General features: G+C 40.3%; 2 protein-coding genes across 2 annotated transcripts in view; both read right to left on the reverse strand.

The window, feature by feature from the left end:
• Nucleotides 1–3,147, reverse strand: part of LOC115788339 (triosephosphate isomerase) — a 31,808-nt gene extending 28,661 nt beyond the window's left edge. Inside the window, exons 1-2 of the mRNA XM_030741318.1 lie at nucleotides 2,912–3,147; nucleotides 657–780 (exon numbers count right to left, since the gene is read on the reverse strand). Of these exons, the coding sequence (XP_030597178.1) occupies nucleotides 657–780; nucleotides 2,912–3,023 (236 nt within the window). The 5' untranslated portion in view covers nucleotides 3,024–3,147. The remainder of the gene's footprint in view (nucleotides 1–656; nucleotides 781–2,911) is intronic.
• A 2,775-nt stretch (nucleotides 3,148–5,922) lies between these two features.
• gnb3b (guanine nucleotide binding protein (G protein), beta polypeptide 3b) lies at nucleotides 5,923–15,377 on the reverse strand. Its single transcript, XM_030740563.1, has 9 exons — nucleotides 15,101–15,377; nucleotides 12,722–12,837; nucleotides 12,148–12,293; nucleotides 11,022–11,085; nucleotides 9,811–9,967; nucleotides 9,654–9,720; nucleotides 8,498–8,699; nucleotides 8,121–8,337; nucleotides 5,923–6,909 (listed from the first exon to the last, which is right to left on the reverse strand). The coding sequence occupies exons 2-9, from the start codon at nucleotides 12,788–12,790 to the stop codon at nucleotides 6,803–6,805; spliced, it is 1,029 nt and encodes a 342-aa protein (XP_030596423.1). The 5' UTR covers nucleotides 12,791–12,837; nucleotides 15,101–15,377; the 3' UTR covers nucleotides 5,923–6,802.
• Between the last annotated feature and the right edge of the window lie 3,804 nt (nucleotides 15,378–19,181).

The raw sequence follows: 19,181 nt of genomic DNA on the forward strand, positions 1-19,181 counted from the left end.
CGATCTGAGCAGTGCTGTCTGTGCAAAAGATGAAGCCCTGATGGGTGAGCAATTTGTGTTTTTCGTAAAGGATTGAAACATTGTTATCACTTATATGTTGAAAATATGCACACATAAATATGTGTGTGATATCTAGAAGCTACTCCACTGGAAATGATTGTTGAATGAGTGCTTGTTATATGGTGAAACATCCAGTCAGTGTGTGAGGACTATGGCTCCTGGGCTTCCCTCTTTTGTTCCATACTTATGGACATTACAATTATTAGTTAAGTGAGGCTGAAGCTGTTCTGGGTTTGTGACAGCCTGGTTGAAGAAGGTGGTGTCAAATTATAGCATAAGCTTAAATTAACCTGTCCGCTCCCCAACCTCTGCCTGAAGCTGCTGTGCATGGTACTGATCAAAAACTGAAATTATACTACCAGTATTATTGATTATTGCTATAAGCTATTGTTGTATTCACTGTGTGTGTGTGTGTGTGTGTGTGTGTGTGTGTGTGCGCGCGCGCGTGCGAGGAAGAAAGAGACAGAAAAGGCAGAGAGAGTGTGTGAGATGCTGTGTTTGCTCTGGCAGTAAGGACACAAGGAAGAATCTGTTCCCTCGCCTATCAGAGTGGTTACCTGAGCTGTGAGCACAGAATTATAAAGTGAGAGAGATACCTGATCTCTCCTGTAAACGCTCCCTTGGCCACCTTGTAACAGTTTTGAGCTGCGACAGCAATCCTGGGATCCAGATTGGACCGAGCAAAGTCCAGGTAGATGGAGGGAGCAGCACAAACCACATCTGAAATTAGACAAAGTTTTATGTTTAACGTTTGACTTTGTTTTATTTATATTCATTAGCTGAACAAGCGCAAAAGCCCACAGAGCATTATAGTCAATGTAAATCCTTCTTTGCTTTGTTCTTTGTGCAATTTTTTTAACTGAATGATTGAAAGGAAAACCTGAATTCTATATTTATAAACACCCATAAGTCTTAAATGGAACCATTCCATTTCCTCTAAAGGAAAAATATCCCATATATGAATGAAACAGGAGACCCTGAGAGGCTGAGTTCAGTGGATTTAGAGCAAAACTGTGATTGTGGCCGGCAACTGAAAAGATTAAATCTAACTGAAGTAGGTTACATTTACTTTCATCACCAACAGCCTAACTCACTTTAAAGAAATACAGTCACGAGATAGAAAAGTGACCTGTCCAGGGTCCACTCCACCTTCTGCTACATGACAGCTGGGATCCCTGTGGATGGAGGGACAGTCCTGGTGGTTTCCACTTGGTGACAGGCCAAAGCCTTTTTGCATGAAAACCCTTTAACTTAAATAAATAAACAGCTGCAGCATTTATGAGGATTGGGTTCTGTCAAAGTACAACACATGGTCACAAAGACTCAGTGTTTGCTTTACCTACTTTGAGTCAGTTGGACGCTCAAAGACACCTAAAGCGAAAGGCTATATCAGCCTTTAGAGCAGGGATCCTCACATCCAGGCCTCTAGAGCCGGTGTCCTGCAGGTTTTAGATGTGTCCCCGATCCAACATACCTGAAACAAATGGCTGAATTACCTTCTCGGTATGCAGTCAAGTTTTCCAGAGTCCTGCTAATGACTTCTATATTTGACTCAGGTGTGTTAAAGTAGAGACACATCTAAAACCTGCAGGACGCAGGCTCTCGACGCCTGGATGTGAGGATCCCTGCTTTAGAGAATGTTACCAGCTCAGAAACATCTGAACTGTGAACACTGACCTTCTTTAATGTCTCTGCACTCACAGCAGCTAAATGTTTGGTTTACTTTGAATCTGAACGGGGAGAAGCTGAAAATCAAATCCTCAGAGGCAGGGGTGAAAGCAAGCTGGTACAGTCCGGTACTGCGTTCCACTAAAAGATTCTGCACCGGTACGCAGTACTGGCAAGAGTTCGTGCAGCTGTCTGCTGTAAAGCCTTCATTCAGAACTGGTCACAGCTACACTTTGGGTCAGAATAGATCCGTTAGCAGTAAGCAGTCTAAAACACGACTTAATCAGTTAATAAATTGCTTTTTTTTCCCTCATTTCAAATTGTTTTTGAACTGCTCATGCTATGCTGGAGCCTCAATTCTCTAGCTTCTCTCCACTCAGAGATCACCCTTTCATCAATGGACAGCCACGTCCCATAAGCGGGTCGGATGTAGTGCATTGTACACATTGTACAGTTTTATCAGGTGATTTTGGTTCGGCTAGTTAACAGGTTAAAATGTTCACCACTACGTTTAATGTCAGTCTGCTTTAAAAACAAAGAGAGATTAACTAATTGTGTTTCATGTTATTCTGCTCAATTTCAACAACACAGCACAGCTCAAAAACACTACTTATGACCAGAGATTTCATTTACGCTACACGAGAGCACATTCACCTCCAAAACATGGTGGTTGCCAAGAGGACTGGGGTTTGAGAAAGTTTGGTGGTTATTTCTGTCCAGAAGTTTTGTATTGGTGGAGAGAGCCAGAATGCATGGAGGTGGTAATCAATTGTGTTAAGTGTACAGCGTGAGCAAACATCTCAGTTCCTTAACAACTAAAATATTTTTCACATTGTCAAGTGATTCTACTTTCTGCGACATTATATATACACACACACACATTATATATATATATATATATATATATATATATATATATATATATATATATATATATATATATATATATATAATGTTTTTGTCATAGTACCGGCAAGAATTTAAAACTACTTTCACCCCTGCTCAGAGGGAAGTAATTGATTACTTTCACGGGGATGAAACGTCACAGGCCTTTATATAACGCATCCTGATCACGTCAATGTCACCGTGTCACCTAAGACGCATCAGCAGCACCCCTTTCCCCCCTGCACCTTTAACCCGCACAGCCAGTCAGCGGACTCGGGCATTGATCTGAGCCTGTTACCGGTCTCGTCGTGCAGGCTGGCGGTGTTCAGGGTGGTGATGAGCTCTCCAAGACTCTCCTTGTTCCCGTTCATCTTCCAGTTTCCTCCCACGAAGAATCTGCGGAGCGTCATGGCAGGCGAAAAGTGCGTGATACCCGGTGAAGAGAGGAGGTGCAGGTCGATCAGGGAGAGTCCGGCCGGTCGGGATTATTAGCTCCAAACAGTGGTAAACATCCCACTACTTCTGCTATGGATTGTAAAGGCAGCCAGAGCGCTTCCTGGGACAGTAGCGCCACCTGCTGGACACAAGCTGCACTTCTCCTCTGAGGATGAAATGATGACAGGATTTTATCATCCCTAACCCTAACCCTTCATCATGGAAACTATTCTGAAATGTTTAACTTCTTTGTTTCTGTTCTCTGGCTGTGATTTGTTATTCACTTTCACAGATGACTGGATGCATTACATCCCATTTATTTTACAGCACACACACACACACACACACACACACACACACACACACACACACACACACACACACACACACACACACACACACACACACACACACACACTAGCTAAAAAAAAGCAACAACAACAAAATTCAAACTCTCTAGCCTTCAACCTTCTTCAAAATGACTCATTTATGTATGGATATCACAGATATAATTTCTTCTTAGCTTTGCCACTTAAAGGAACGAGGTATGCTATGTTGTAAGATGTACTTAGGATAACTGTAGTATTTAAAAATTATAAAATGATATGTTTATAATACACAACAGTAAGCTATTTTGATGCAAAAAATGTCTTATATTTGTGGGCTGGATGAAAATTATGGACAAAATAACTTCTATTTTAACCAAACTTCACAGAAATAATAGGGCCCCCTTTAAAGTTATTAATATTTTACTTTGATCAGTTACATTTAATTTACTCTGTTCAATGTAGTTTCAATACCTTGAAAATCCATTTCCCAAAATAAAAATATAAATACTATAAATCAGCTTGTTCTAACTTCCATCCATTCATCCATTTTCTTCTGCTTATCTGGGGCCAAGTCGTGGGGGCAGCAGCCTAAGCAGAGAAGTCCAGACCTCCCTCTCCCCTGCCACCCCCTCCAGCTCATCCAGGGGGACACTGAGACGTTCCCAGACCAGAAGAGAGATATAATCTCTCCAGTGTGTCCTGGGTCCACCCCAGGGTCTCCTCCTGGTAGGACATGCCAGGAACACCTCACCAAATAGGTGCCCAGGAGGCATCCTAGTCAGATGCCTAAACCACGTCAACTGGCGACTTTTGATGTGGAGGAGCCATGGCTGATGATACCTCATGAAGCCAGCAGGACTGCATCATCCTCAAAAAACAGAGATGAGGATGATGGGTATCATCATCCACCAAGCCACCAAGAGGGAAACCTTCCACCACTTGGCTACGCCTAGAAATTCTGTCCATAAAAATTATAAACTGAATCTGTGACAAAAGGCATCCTTGGTGAAGTCCAGCTCCCACCTACAAGTTCTTGCTGTGGTTGTACAGGGACAGAATGACCCGTAACCATGGGCCAGACACCCCATATTCCCCAAACAACCCTCTCCAATGTACAGGCAGCAAGTTGAGGGGATACAAGGATACCTATCTCACCGAGGACAAATCCAGACTGGAACAGAGTCCAGCCACTTTCCAGGAGACTGGTTCCAGAGCCCAGGCCATGTGTTGAGGTGAGCCTGACTATATCTAGCCGGTATCTCTCAACCTCACGCACTAGCTCAGGCTCCTTCCCCATCAGAGAGGTGACATTCCATGTCCCAATAGCTAGTCTCGATAGCTGGGGATCGGTCCACCAGGGCCTCCACCGTTGGCTGCTGTCTGACACACAGTGCACTCAAGTCCTACGGCACCTCCTGTGGGTTGTGGGCCTAGAGGAGGGTGGGTCCATGTCATCTCTTCAGCTGTGCCCGGCCAGTGTAACGTTTGGGTTGTGTTCAGTGGTGAAGAGGAGGTGGCAGACGGGATCAGCAGACAATCAAAAACTCACAACCCGTAACATTACTAAAAGTTCAGGAGATAGAAAAATAGAGGTCCGCCTCGGTCCGTGCATCCATCTGCCACAACGTTTCTCCCTTGCTCTCTACAGAGGAGCAGTAGCGCATACTTGTGACATCACTAACAATAGTTTAGGCTGTCATAAAGAGACACCACACAATTACAGCTGTTACGCCAGGCCCCACAGGCTAAGGCCCGGCAACTAGGCATTCTTTCTCAAGCACCCTCTCTAGGGCTGGCTCTAGGTTGAGGCCCCGGTAAGCCAATCCTGGGAAGGGTGAACTGTTCCCTTTGTTTTTTTCTCAAAAAGGTCATCTGAATCGCTCATCATCTGGCCCTCACCCAGGACCAATTTGCCTTGGTAGACCCTACCAGGGGCAAAAGCCCCCTGACAACATAGCTCCTGGGATCTCTGGGGTCCACAAACCCCTCCACTGCAGTAAGGTGGCGATTCGCGGAGAGGACTTGTTTCAACTTCTTTTTAAAAATTATTTTCCACAAAATTTAGACTAATTTATTGAAGTATTTAAAAAAAAATTACTGCTGCCTTATAAACTCACCCTGTGCTGGATGCACATCACATTTCTGTCTACTCTTCTGTTCTGAGCTGTATTTTGTTTTATTCCAGTGTAAGGGATGCTGCACCTGAACACACTTCTGGAGGACCTTTGTTCACTGTACAGCATCATTTGTGCACCAACATTTCTGTGTCTGCCCTGCTGCTGTTTGCAGGTATGACTCATGTTACTGAGGTGTGTTGACCTCTGATGAGACTTCCCTCCAGGCATTTTTGCCCTCTGCATGATGAGAGTAGCAGCCTCAGGGACAAATTTAACTTCTGGAGCCCAGTACTTACATGTTAATGTAAGAAATTTAGAATAACCCTCGTATTAACGGTCAGTCCTAGCCATTACAACACAAAGACTCTGACATGGTGTTAATGCAGAATTCTATGTTTATTAGAAAGGTTTTCAACAAGGATTTTGTCTTTTTTTTTTTTTTTTTTTTTTTTTTTTTTTTAAACAGAGGAACTGCACAAGTGTTGAAGTAAAACAAAATGCAACTGAACCCAGTGGAGTAAAGTAAAGCTTACAGGAGTGTTTTAAAGCCAGTCTCACATTCAGGTTCCCCCTTCAAGCCATCATCCATGGCTCCATCATTGTATTTTACTGGTGAAATGGGGCAACAGCAGCAGCAATCTTAGATCAAAGTCAGTTGGTGGTAATATAGGACCCAAAATGGCAGCTCTGCCATACAAATACACATTTTGAATATGTGCAGCCAAAAAACCCAAACAAATCAAATACAACGAAAAAGACACTGTACATAGACTTTCCATTCTAATATGTTAAACTATAAAATATAATTAAATATACATGCCAGTCTTTTATCTAAATGATTGCAGCTTTTAAAGGTCAAAGACCTTGAAGACAAAAAAATAAATCTGTCATTCTAGCGTCTTATTTTCAATATTTACTTCTTTGTTCAGTTATTGTCAAAAAAATCTAGAGATGTTTATCATTTTCAGCAAGAGCTTATTTTCAGCTCCTTTTGATGAATGACCTATTTTTTAATGTTTTTTCAGTAGTTAATTCAACATAAAGCTCTCTTGTACATACAGTGGAAAGCATCATGCATTGTTTACCTGATGTCTTTTGCACAATATAACTCATTCACAACCTTTCAAAATTTGCATACATGAATGAGGAAGAAGCAGAGTGGGAAGGAAAAGAGAGGAAGGTCAAGTATCTGCACCAAACCTCCTCCAACTTCACTTTTCTGCCACTTTTTTCCTCTCCTCTCCTCTCCTCTCCTCTCCTCTCCTCTCCTTTTCTTTTTCATCTCCCAGTGTCCTCTGCAAGGATGCCTCAGTTCCACAGTTTCAGGAAGCTGTCCCAGGAACCTGTGCAGACGCCCATACCATCAGCAGGGACACCTGTGCAGCTCACCCTGTTGTCATGGCCGGACAACACGCCTGGTGTTGGGAAACAAGACAAAGGAGAGAGGAGAGTACAGAAGGAGTGAAAGAAAGGTAAGACAGGAGATTGTAAGAAAGACAAGTGTAAATAAAAGGAATTATGATGAAGAAGGTGGATGGATGGAAAGAAAGAAAAAAGTAAAGCAAAGGAAATAGAACAAAGGTGAGAAAGGATAAATGAAAAACAGAAAACAGAAGGAAATAAAGAAGAAGAGAAGAAGAACAAAGAAGACAAAATGAGAACAAAGTATATGGGGAAAGTTTAAAAAAAAAAGGAAAAATAACATGAGACAAAAAATTAGGGAGGGAAAGAAAGTGCATAAGAAATTAAGAAAAAGTGAGACAGAGGAGCATGAAGAAAGGGTAAACAATAAAATGAGACAGATGGGGAAAGAAAAAATTGGTAAAGATGGCATGGAAAATGAAGGAATTCAAGAAGATGGCATGGAAAAGAAAAGAGAAGAAAGTAAAGGAAACAAAGGCAAGGAGACAATGAAAGAGGTGATGGAAACAGGTGTAAATAAAGGAAACAAAGAAGGGTGAAGAAGTATGATGAAAAAGAAGAAGGTGACAACATGAGGTGACAATAAAAAACAAGAATAGAAAAAGCTGAAGAATGAGCAGAAGGTAATACAGGGAACTCTAAACAGGAGCATGCACAATGAAGAAAACATAAAAGAAAGGGAAAGGAAACAAGAGGGAAGGACAACATGAAAAAATATATTAACAAAAAAGAAATTGAATGGAATGGAAGGGAAGGACAGAAAAGTTAGAAAAGGAAAGGAAAGAGGAGGAAAGGGCAAACTGAAAAAGGAATGGAAAGGAAAATAAATAGAAAGCAGAGCATAAAGAGTGGGGAGACCTTTAATGGCTAGTCTTAAATGAGTTGGATTCTGTGTGATACTTATTTGCATGAGTTTTTCTAGTTTGCAGTGCACACCGGTTATGTGCATCATGAAGTTGAAAGTAAACAGATTATAAGGAAAATCTTCACTGTTGGAAAAAAAAAACTGTTCTCAGTTGGAAGCATACAGAGTTGTACACATACTGGTCACAGCATCTACAGGTCACCTCTAGAAGAGTACCAAGTTCAACCAAACAAGAAAAACATCACTCAATATGCTCCTTTTCAAGCCTTTCAGATTCAAAAAGTCAGTTAATATGTTTTACTATAATTATTTGAGTCATTCTGAGTAAACTCCACTCACCCACTTTCTCTCCCTTCAGTGAGTCCCAGATATGACAGTTGAAGTCATCATAACCTGCAAAAATAAGGCGGCCCGAGCTGGAGAGAGCCAAAGATGTGACGCCAGCATTCAGACTGGCGTCCTGGTAGCCAATAACCTCCTGGTCGGAGCGCAAGTCATACATCTTGCAGCAGCAGTCGTCAGAGCCTGTGACGATGGCGTGACCGTTTGGGAAGAACTAAAAGTGGGAAGAGAAGAACCATCTGAATTTTAATCAAAGAGCCTTTGGGCCACCACAATCTCCCTCACATTATCTCAGTTTGTGCTACTAGCCTATTAAAGAAAAAAAAATGTATATAATTTGTGTGTGTGTGTTGTGAGCCTTTGAGGGTCCTCACAGCAATGGCGTTGATGTCACTGGTGTGTCCGGAGAAGGTCTGCTTGCAGGTCCCTTCCCTCAGATCCCACAGCTTGGCCAGAGAGTCACAAGCTCCAGAAATGAAGGTGTTCATGTCGGGGGAGAGAGCCAGCGACATGCAGTCTCCAATGTGGTTGGTGAAGACAGTCTTCTGCTTGCCAGTCTCCAAGTCCCACAGACAGCTGGAGAGGAGAGAGGAAGAAAACAGAGACACGGTGAATTGTAGATCAGGTAGTGGTCTGATTAACTGTCTCAGGTTTTTGTTGGTTTTCTTCAGATGTAAAAAGTCCAAAGAAGTTTTATGCATGACTGTATATTAAAGATAGTCTGAATAACATTATTCATTAGGTTGTGAATTCATGTTTTCAAGCCCTGACTTTACATTAATGGCTTTATCCATCTTATTTGCTTGAAAACAAGACAAGTGAGGGGTAGATCTGCCTGAGAAAAGACATTGCATGCTCATACAGTAGCTGCTTCACAATCACAGTAGCCACATCCTGACGCATGCACTGCTTTATTGTCTATTTTTCTCTAAGCCATAAATAAAAAACAAACAGCATGTTCCAGTCAATAAACTTGAAACTAGTGACTGAACCCATAAACTCATCAGGAGAGTATTTACAGGGGCCATAATCACATGAGAAGGACAGTCATTTTCTCATAGACTTTGATACAGTCAGACTTCTTTTTACAACCAGAAGAGTTGTCTCCTGTTGGTCACTAGAAAGAATGCAGGTTTAAGGCGTTTCACTCCTGTTTTTATGTTTTAAAAATACTATCTATAGTCTGTGGTGCTATGAAGATTTTATTTTATTTTTCTTAGCTAGGAAGCAGAGCACATCATAAAGTTCAGTGAGGGCTAATGGGTAAATGCACAGCCATAATACTGATTTAAAACCTCTTATGTTTTTAATTGCAGTTTTTAATTTGATCAGTTGTGGATTGATAGAAACAAACCTGTGACTCACCAAAACTTAGATTAGGCAGATTCAAGGCTTTGATGACAAGACATTAATTCTGAAATCTGCTTTTTTATTTTAAATCTTGCTACTTATCACATTTTTTTCTTGTGCACACTTGTGACTTTTTTCACTGCTGTGGTCTGCAAACAAGCAAACAAGCATTAAACTCACCAGGTAGTGTCACCGGAGGCTGTCAGGATCTCAGAATCACTAAGGAAACGGCAGCAAGACAGGTAACCTGAGTGAGACAGAGTTTGTGAGCATATCAGTTTGGCTGTACAAAGACTCACTGCTTGTTATGCATTTAGCTTCAAGGTGTCATCCTCACCTGTGTGTGCGTCCAGCTCCCTGAGGGTTTTGGGGCTAGCTGCCTTGATGTTGTAGACTGTACAGATGTTGTCCAGACCACCACTGGCCACCAGGTTACCAGAGGGCGCGAAGGCAACACTCATCACCCAAGCAGACTTTAGTGGAACAGCAACCAACTGGAAAGAGGAAATTCAGTTTTGCTGATGTGCAATCAGCATCACATAGGTTACAGTACCACAGTTTAACATACATGGATAGACTGAAACCATTGTTTGAAGACTGGAGAGGCTCTTCATTGTCATTCTAATCCTTTTCCACCCAATGTATCCAGAAGTTCTAAGTAACTAAAATGTTCCTTCAGACTCTTGGTCGTCTGTGTTTCCCCCGAACTGTGCCAATAAGCTCACTCAGGTTTGAAAAAGCAACGACTGTTTTCACACACGTTTGTGTAGGTGGTAGGATGCCGAAGACTACCCAACAATGAGGAGATGACATAAAGTGAGGAACAGGCACCACAACAACAATAAAAAGCTTGTTGTGCTCCTTTGGAAATAGGTTCACTGAGTCATTGCTGGAGAAGAGATGAGCAGTCAAAACAGAATCAAAACACACAAAATGCTAAACATACATGAAGGTTTTCATGAATTATTTTGGGATTGACAGTAACAGACTAAAATGCCCCTAAATGTTCCTGAACTATTACCCCTTATGCAGGGATGATTTAGAGGGTAAAATAACGTCCCTAGAATGGAAATGCAACAGTTTTCTCCAAAGGTTCATCATCCATGGAGAAACATCCTGCAGTGGAAACTCGGCTTTAGTCAGAGTAGAAAGAGAGTTAAAGCGTCACTGGCTGCTTAGTTCACTGCTGAAATTCAGGGCAATCTAATTATGTTGGGATGAACTAAATAAACCTCCAAGGTCAGATTTTCGCCTTGTTTTTCCCTTTTACTGTTCTTAACTGTTGTTCTCAGCTACCGTTTTAAGATCAGTTTTGTTTTAGTTATTGATGATTTCACTCATGTTTATGATTGTTTTATGTTTACATGAGAAAGACCTACAAAGTGTGATTAGAAGTCCTAAATACTGGTATTTTATGCATTTTGCTTAAATGCAGAAAGTGACACTGCAGTTGTCTTATTTTGTAGGCTGTGTGAGGTTATGCATTGCACTCTGTGGATAAGGTACATGTAATTCAGATTTAATGTAACATATTAAATGCAGTCATACCTTGTTCCCTGTGAAAGTGTCCCAGATGAGCAGCTTTCCATCCTGTGATGCACTGACCATCTGCCTGTGAGAGAACCAGAGTGTCACTGTGTTTGAAGAGTGCTTAAATCTTCATTATTTTAAATGAGAAATTTGTAAAAATAAATAATGTCTCACTATTTTCATGACTGGTAGAAATTAAATGTAGCAGCAAATGTTCAGCATTTTAAATTCAAGTGGCCTGAATATATGTTGGATTTTATCTCCATATGTAAAACAGTTTTGATGTTTATAACAGTTTAGTTTTTAATAAATCCTGCAAAAGTAGATCTCAAAATTACAAGCATATCATTAATAATAAATGTGTGAAATCTGAAATTTATTGATGCTCTGGTTGTTGTATAATTAATAATTAATAAAAGACTGGTTCCTTTCTGTTACTTTTCTGCTCTACTTGAGCACTCAAAGTGCTTTATAAACACATTTCCATTTACACAAGCACTTTTTCCTACAAGTGATTCTATCTAACAGTCACAATCTGATGAACACATCAGGAAGAACTCATGGTTCAATATCTCGCCCAAGGATTCTTTGGCATGCAGACTGGTGCAGCCAGGAATTGAACCACCAATCTTCCAATTAGTAGATGACCTGCTCTACCTCCTGAGCCACAGTCACCCCAATGTAACTGTATATTCCAGCCACCCTTTTATTTTCATTGCACCACACAGTTCACTGAAAAAAGTGCACTCAGTGTCCAAATAAATTAGGCAGTTTCAGTATTTCTCTAATATTACACATGTATTTCAAACTATTGGATCCAGTTATATAATGTTTATATGTGAAGTTAATTAGCATTAAATAGAGGTTTTTAAAATCAGCTGGGCACAGGACCAAAACACTGACAGTAAAGGGTGAAACTCCAGTGGTTTTGCCAGACACAAATCTGTATGACTTCTTCAGACTAAAGCTGAAATAAATTATTGTAAATGTAGCAAAACAGAAATCTAAGACAATCCATCTCCAAACGAAGCATTCATATTTCAGACAACTATGACCTGGATGACTGAGAACCTACAGACACTATTAAATATTGTTTACTTTTATTACAGAAGTTCTTTTTATACCACAAACACTCCACCCTCACCTGGAGTCAGCTGACCAGTGCATAGCATAGATTTTTGCCAGGTGACCTTTAAGTGTCTTCCTGAGCTTCAGCTGGACCCGGCCCACTGAGGCCACGCCTCCCGCTGCTGCAGACATGCTGCCATCATTCACAGCTTTACGGGCTGCCTATTGGTCACATGAGAATTGCAGATTGGAAAGAAAAGATGAAGAATTAAGTAAAAAAGGTAAACTACACCTAGTTAGTCTTTTTTCTTCATTCTGTGATGACACTGCAGCAATTCTAGTATTCTCCACTAAGTCCTAGCCTCAAGGCTTCTGCAGTAGTAATTCTTTCTCTTCTAGGCCTGTTAGCCAGTGTAGTATACAGAACTTTCCATAGCTGTGCCACACAAATGGGCCAATTCCTGTAGAAAAATATGGAACATTGTAGAAGAAGTAGATTGACATATACATGATAGAAAACATGTTCATGATTAAAAGTCTCATGTAACTGGGGTCACTTCATATAGCATGATAATAAAATATAAAAATTTGGGGTGAAAACATGGCTGTTTTATATGGTATTAAAAGTTATACCATCAGGAAATTCTCACCTCAATCTGTGCACGGAGGCCGTCGCACTCCTTTTTCAGTTTATCCATTTCAGCCTTCTCAGCTGCCATGGTGAGAGCTGTTTGGTGATGTTCCTGATGAAAGACCAAACCACACTCTGTAGCAGGACAGAGGAAAAATAAAGAGAGTAGGATGGCCTGGTTAGACATTTACACAGACAGCGGAGCAGAAAGCAATGTTTTGTTGTTGGATGTAGTTCATTATGAAATATATTAATTATGTTAGTGGAGCAACTCCCAACCAAAGGTGTCAAAATCCTCATGTTTGACCCTGCAGTGAATTAAAGCCCAGGTACATAAGATCCACTCAGTGACCTTGATTCCTGAACTGGAACATTTGGATTCCTGTTGCAAAACCAAGTCTAGAGAATAGATTCGATGCACAGGTGTGTGCCCTGCCTGAGTCAAAGTTGTAATGCTGTTAGCGCTCTTCTACAAAAGTAGGAAGGGAATCATTCAGATGTATAAAAGAAGAAAACATGAGGCGAGAGAAGAAAAAGAGCAGATTCTGTAGGGGACAGAAGCACAGAGGAGACAGAAAGATCAAAAAGACAGACTAGAGGCAATGAAGAAAAGAGGATAGCTGTGTATGATTTAGAAAAGAAATAAGCAATTACATTACTGTAAAGGTCTAGAGATAAAGATAATTCAGGGGATAACATACCCCTCTTTAAGTTTTACTGACTGACTATTAATTTACTCTTTATGTTGTTAAATTCAATTGTTGGATCAGAAACCCCCTCTTAAGAAATTCATTGCCTTATTATCGTCAGTGTCTATTGTGACATCAGCTGATGGGACTAGAAAAACAAAGGTTTTAGACACCAACGTCACATTCAAACAACAGGTAAAGTGAAGGGTAAAATATTTAATTTGAAAAAACAACAACTAAACCATTTCCTAATCAATGTCCTCATTGTCTTGTGCTTGTTTTTTGTTTTTGTTTTTTTTACTTTGAAAATCATTGTGTGCACTAAGTGTATTTTATTTGGCTAATACTCTGTAATAGGATACTGACGTCTGACTGATTGAACACCAATTAACTGTGTGCACAATTCTGCACATCATCAAGGTGTCAAAGTTTAAACCCTACACTGCCACAAACAAGGTAAAACTGACAGTTAATGTTAAATAGAAAAATTAAAATAAGGAACATCCAGAGTTGTGCTACAGTTTTAACCTTGTCTGAATTTTTAGCAACAAACCTTCAGTTCAGCCTGCATGTATCCAGACAGGGAAAAAAAAATAGGGGCTTTTATAGAGACATAATGAAGTTTAAACATCCATTGAGCAGCAGAAGTGAAAGGTTGTATTAGGACAAAGTCTATGTGCAGGTAGCAGCTGCTGCAAAGCTGCACTTTTAAGGGTGGAGAATACAGAAGGGTGTTGAGGGGTTGGGATGGGTTTCTACATGGCTTTAATCCCAGCAGGCAAGCTTAAGGAAGCTTTACTGGTCAAATCTCCTGTCATCTGATTACTGACTGCTCTTTACCCCAAGATCAGCGGGAGAGGGAGCAACTGCAATGCCAACAATACAAGAAATGGAGTTCTGTTATTCTCAAAACCACAAACTGCTCCTCCTCTACTGTCATTTGAGGTGCATTTATTCTTCAACACATGAATGAAACACATGCAATCATTTTCCATAGTTTGAAACATTCAGTTAAAGGTAAAGAAAAAAGGAAACCTTTCAACTGAAGAACCAAAGCTGCAGCACTCAAATTACTTTTTACACTACAACCTCCAGTCAGTGTTTTATTTATTTCTTTAAGCACAGTTCGTCATGCATGTTCGAGTGGAGCTGGCTCAGCAGACTCATGGATCGAGTCATCTGATTAGTAGCTGGCCAGAGAAATCTGAAGACAAAGTCAGCTGGATGAGGTTTGGCTCTGTGTGGCTGCAGCTTACTGCTGCCACACCTGAGCAAAGATCCAAAGATCACCTTCAAAGGGTTTAAGGATGCAGTGCGACTGATACATTATTCTGCTGCTTGAAAGAAACTGGGGACTTAATTCATGTCCCATTTGTAAATATCCTGAATTTGACCAACTCATGTGTTGTGAAGGTTGCTGAGTTTTATAGTTTTGTAGAGGCAAAAGTGTGCAGAAAATCCCCAAATGCACAAAGTTGTTGATGAGTTTCAGTTTGCACGGTACAGCAAAAGATCATTTCCTGTTCTTCAAATAAGAAAATGCAAAAATTCGACTCCTCTTCTTCAAACTGTGACAAAGAAAGAAGATGCCTCCCCACAGCTGCCTCAGAGCACCTCCAAATGTTCTCCAGCAGCACTGGTTAACTATAAACTGTCACAAAGAAGCAGATGAAGCACCTGGAAAAGGTAGCATAAATGCTGAAACTCACCTTTTCTCTTCTTCTGCACCTGTGCAGTTCTCGATCCCAGACACCAGTGTTCACCCTTTGAGCTGTTTCAGCTTTCACAGCCCCACAGGGTGCACAAGCTGCTCACTGGCTCCTGTAATGCTCTCCACCTGCAGGACTGCTAGTAGATTCAATAGTGGAAAACTCTCTTTTTCTCAGAGCCTTCCTCCACGGTGAAGAACAGATGAGGATTGGAGGGATGAAGGAGATAAGAGATGACGGGATAGGCTCAAGATAGAAATAGGGAAGGAGTGAGAGAGGAAAAAAGAGGTAGTGTGGCAAGAGGAGGTAGGTAAAGCGATTGGAAGGAGAAAATCAGGTTATGAGATCAAAGGACAAGACAGGTGAATAAAGGCATGAGGAGGAAGAGAACAGATGAAGAAGAAACGTCATAGTACAAAAGAAAAAAGAGCTTTCCTTCTACACAGAAATTAGTTTTAAAGGAGGAAAAAAATTTAAAGCACAAAACCAGTTCTACAAGCAGAGCAATGGTCTCCTTTTATGCTTTAATTTAGTCTAAAAAAGGTGCAACAAAACACAAGACAACACCAAAAGACAAAATGTGCCACATCCAACAACTTTTTGTTGCAATCAACTTGCATCATCCTATTTAACATTTCAGATATTTATTTAGTATCTAGGTGGTTTTATTAATTGGTGCTTTGGTACATGTTATGGATGTCCTGTAGTAGCAGAGAGGTGATATTCATGTCCTGATTCCCAGCATTGAGTGCTTGTTTTTGGATGCAGGGGCGGAAGAGAGATGGATAGATGGACTGAGGTGTAGGGTTTACGAGGGGGTGAACTGGTTTGTCAGAGCTAATGAGCTGAGCCCAGTTAATCAGGGTCTAATAGGATATCCGGGGATGGGCAATCTCATTAGGGAATTAGAGCAGGTCAGACTAAACGCGCGTCACACCTAACACAAAGCAAAGGCAAGGATGGGAAGTGGATCAAAAGTCAAAATCAAAGGTTTTGTCCCTAATATTTTAATTATTAATTATTCAAAACTGCAAGGGACTCAAGTTCCTTACAAAGAATAAATTCTTCAAATTATGTACCCTTTTCCCTCAGAACAGGTTTATGAAATTATTAAATTATTAAACTAGTCTACTATATAACTAGTCTGACATGCAGGAGAGCAGACATCAGAACTATCTAAATGCAAACAAAGAGAAAGAACATGAGACATGAGAAAGTTTTGGGTTGTCCCCTTCCATAAAGAGGAGCAGGTGTTGGTCTTCAGTGTGAGCTGATCTTTGCTCCACCCTCTTAGTATCTGACTTGCAGCTTCAGGGGAGATTTCCATGATTTTTTTTCCAGGAAAATTGGGGGATGGAAACCTTCCTATAGATCAAACCCCTCTCCTCCTCATTCCAGAAGGAGGTCAAAGGTCAGGATGAGCACACCCTGATCATGTCTTGGTGCAATTTGTATTAATGGGGTAAACGGTGACAATTTGACACATAGATATTTTATAAATGAGCATTTTGGGCGACCGCATTTGGATGCTAGCATAGTTAACAAAGTGCATCATTTGTAAACCGCATGGATGCATTGCAGTGATACAGATACCTGCTAGTTATTACCAAGTAATATACAAATAAAAAAACTAGAATTAAAATCCCATAAAAAAAATACAGAGGCACAGATTTCTTGTACAGTTCGTTAGTCCAATTGCTGCAAAACAAGCCATTTTATTTGTTGGATGATTAAAACCAACAACACCACAAATGAGTGATATGACTGGTGAAGCCAAGTAGATAGCAGCAAAGCTGCCTCTCACCTATCAATTAAAGCTTTCAAGTTCTAATAATGTTTAAATCTAACACAGTTGAATGGAGTGAGTTGTGTAAAAATCATAAAGAACTACAGAAAGCAATTTTTTTGTACCCGACTGCAAACAGGTTTATTTCTGCAACATTTTAACATGTGAGTCTATGGGGACTTCATTTAAATGTTGATACCAGTATGCATTTCTGTTATTTCTTAAATGTCTGGCCTGAATTGCAGGATCAAGCAAAAGGTTTGTGGTTGTTTGAGGGTGTTGAAACAAGCTAAAACTTCCAAACAGACTTCTCCTTTCTAAAGTGATATTATGTGAAATTGAGCTTTCAATTAGTTCAGTATTCACATGACATGAGGACTGATACACACATACACAGTTCTCCTGCTTTGTATTGTGGACTGCAAACTGCATTATATGCATAGACACTTTACACCTCAGACACTTTACACAAGACTGCTTACACTGTCGTACCATTACACAACACACTTCATTCACTGCAACTTCCTCTATATGGTCTGCCTCATGTACATAAGTTGTCTATTTTGTATAGTTCATTTGTTATTATTATTATTGTTTGTTTTATTTTATTTTTTCTGCCCTTCTTTTTAGATTATATATATATATATACACACACACACATATATAATCTAAATTTAATCTACTTTTTTTTCATATTTATTATTATTGAGCTGGAGCAGAAGAAGTGCAGAATAACAATTTCACTGTTCAGTGTAACTGACTGTTTACGTACACATGACAATAAAACAACCTCGAATCTTGAATATTCACATTCTTCTTCCCTGTTTTTGCTCTCCTAAAACTCCTGGGGATTTCTTTTTTTAGCAATAACCTGTGTTTACAAAACATCATATATTTTTGGCACAAGCCCATCCTTCTGTCAGCAACAGTCTCAAGTGTTTGGTTCAAGAACTTGCACGTCTTTTTCCAATGACAGGACTCATCTTTCGGCAGGGTTAGAAGCTTTGGGCAGACTGTCATTTACACAACAAACAGCTGACTGTAGTTCGATCACGTCATGACACTTTTAATCACTTTCAGTCATTAGAAAAGCTTAACTGTCTCTTGCTGGCAACATTCCAATTGGCTGTTTGTCTGCTTAACATGTTAAAACACTTGGAAACTGTTTATCTCTCCACTATGGCCCAGCAAATGCAGTTCAGTTACTACACTGCAACCACAGCTCATATCCTTTGGTTAAATATCCAGGTAATCCAGCCTTTTTATCATAGGTGCATGCTGAAATCAGCAGTGACGTTTGATGGCCTCCACTAATGGGGACTTTTAGCTTAAGCTTCACCTCAGGCAGTGGTCCTGCCTTAAGCAGTTGATTCCAACAGGTTTAGGATCTGGTCTCATGATGTCATACAGCAACATCAGTGTTGTGCAGCAATGGTCGGCCTGGTGAATTCCTTTAAATCTCAATACACAATGTCTTATTGACCATTATGAACCATCTACCTACAGTAGATATCCTAGATGTAAGACCTGAAGTCTTTTAGGAACAAAATAATCAAGTTTATTAAATGTAATAATCAGAATCAGAATCAAGCAGAATATCCTCAGTGTTAATTTGTAAACTTTCTCAACCCTCTTAAAGTAATCCATTTAGATGTGATGCCAGAGTCAATCTGCCTGCAATAGAGTCCAAATTTCTCTTTGTTCTTTTTCAACAAGAAAGCGTAACTGACTGGCTTTCAGTGCCTGAAGCCTGAATTTCATCACTTTGACCCAATCAGAGCCAGAACTAGCATTTAACCAAACAATAGAGCGCTAACACCAGGTAACACCAACAGATACCTACTAATTAGTGCTAAGTAACATACAAATAAAATACTAGAACTTCAATCCCCAAAACTGAGTGCAGACTTTCTTGGACAGTCCATCCATAATATTTATCAGATTCCTGAAAATGCTCCAAAAGGCACCACAAACACAGCAGAGGTCTAGTGCACTAACTAGAATAGTGCACACACCTATAATGCAAACTTTAAGACTTAATCAGTTATGAATGTTGAAATTAGCTATATTCCTGCTGCTGAGTTATTGCTTTTCTTTTTCTGTGCCATGCACTGGTGAAAATATAAGTGTAGTGTTTATAATACAAGTCAAAGAATTATATAGTTACAACATGTCTAATATTTGATCTTTAATTATTTTTCTAACTGAAACCTGGGGGGGATTGGGGGCGGGGAGGGGGGGGGGGGGGGGGGGGGGGTTGGAACTGGTCCCAGCTGTAATTGGGTGAGGGACAGG

The sequence above is a fragment of the Archocentrus centrarchus genome, chromosome 11 (genome assembly GCF_007364275.1).
Source record: "Archocentrus centrarchus isolate MPI-CPG fArcCen1 chromosome 11, fArcCen1, whole genome shotgun sequence".
NCBI lineage: Eukaryota > Metazoa > Chordata > Actinopteri > Cichliformes > Cichlidae > Archocentrus > Archocentrus centrarchus.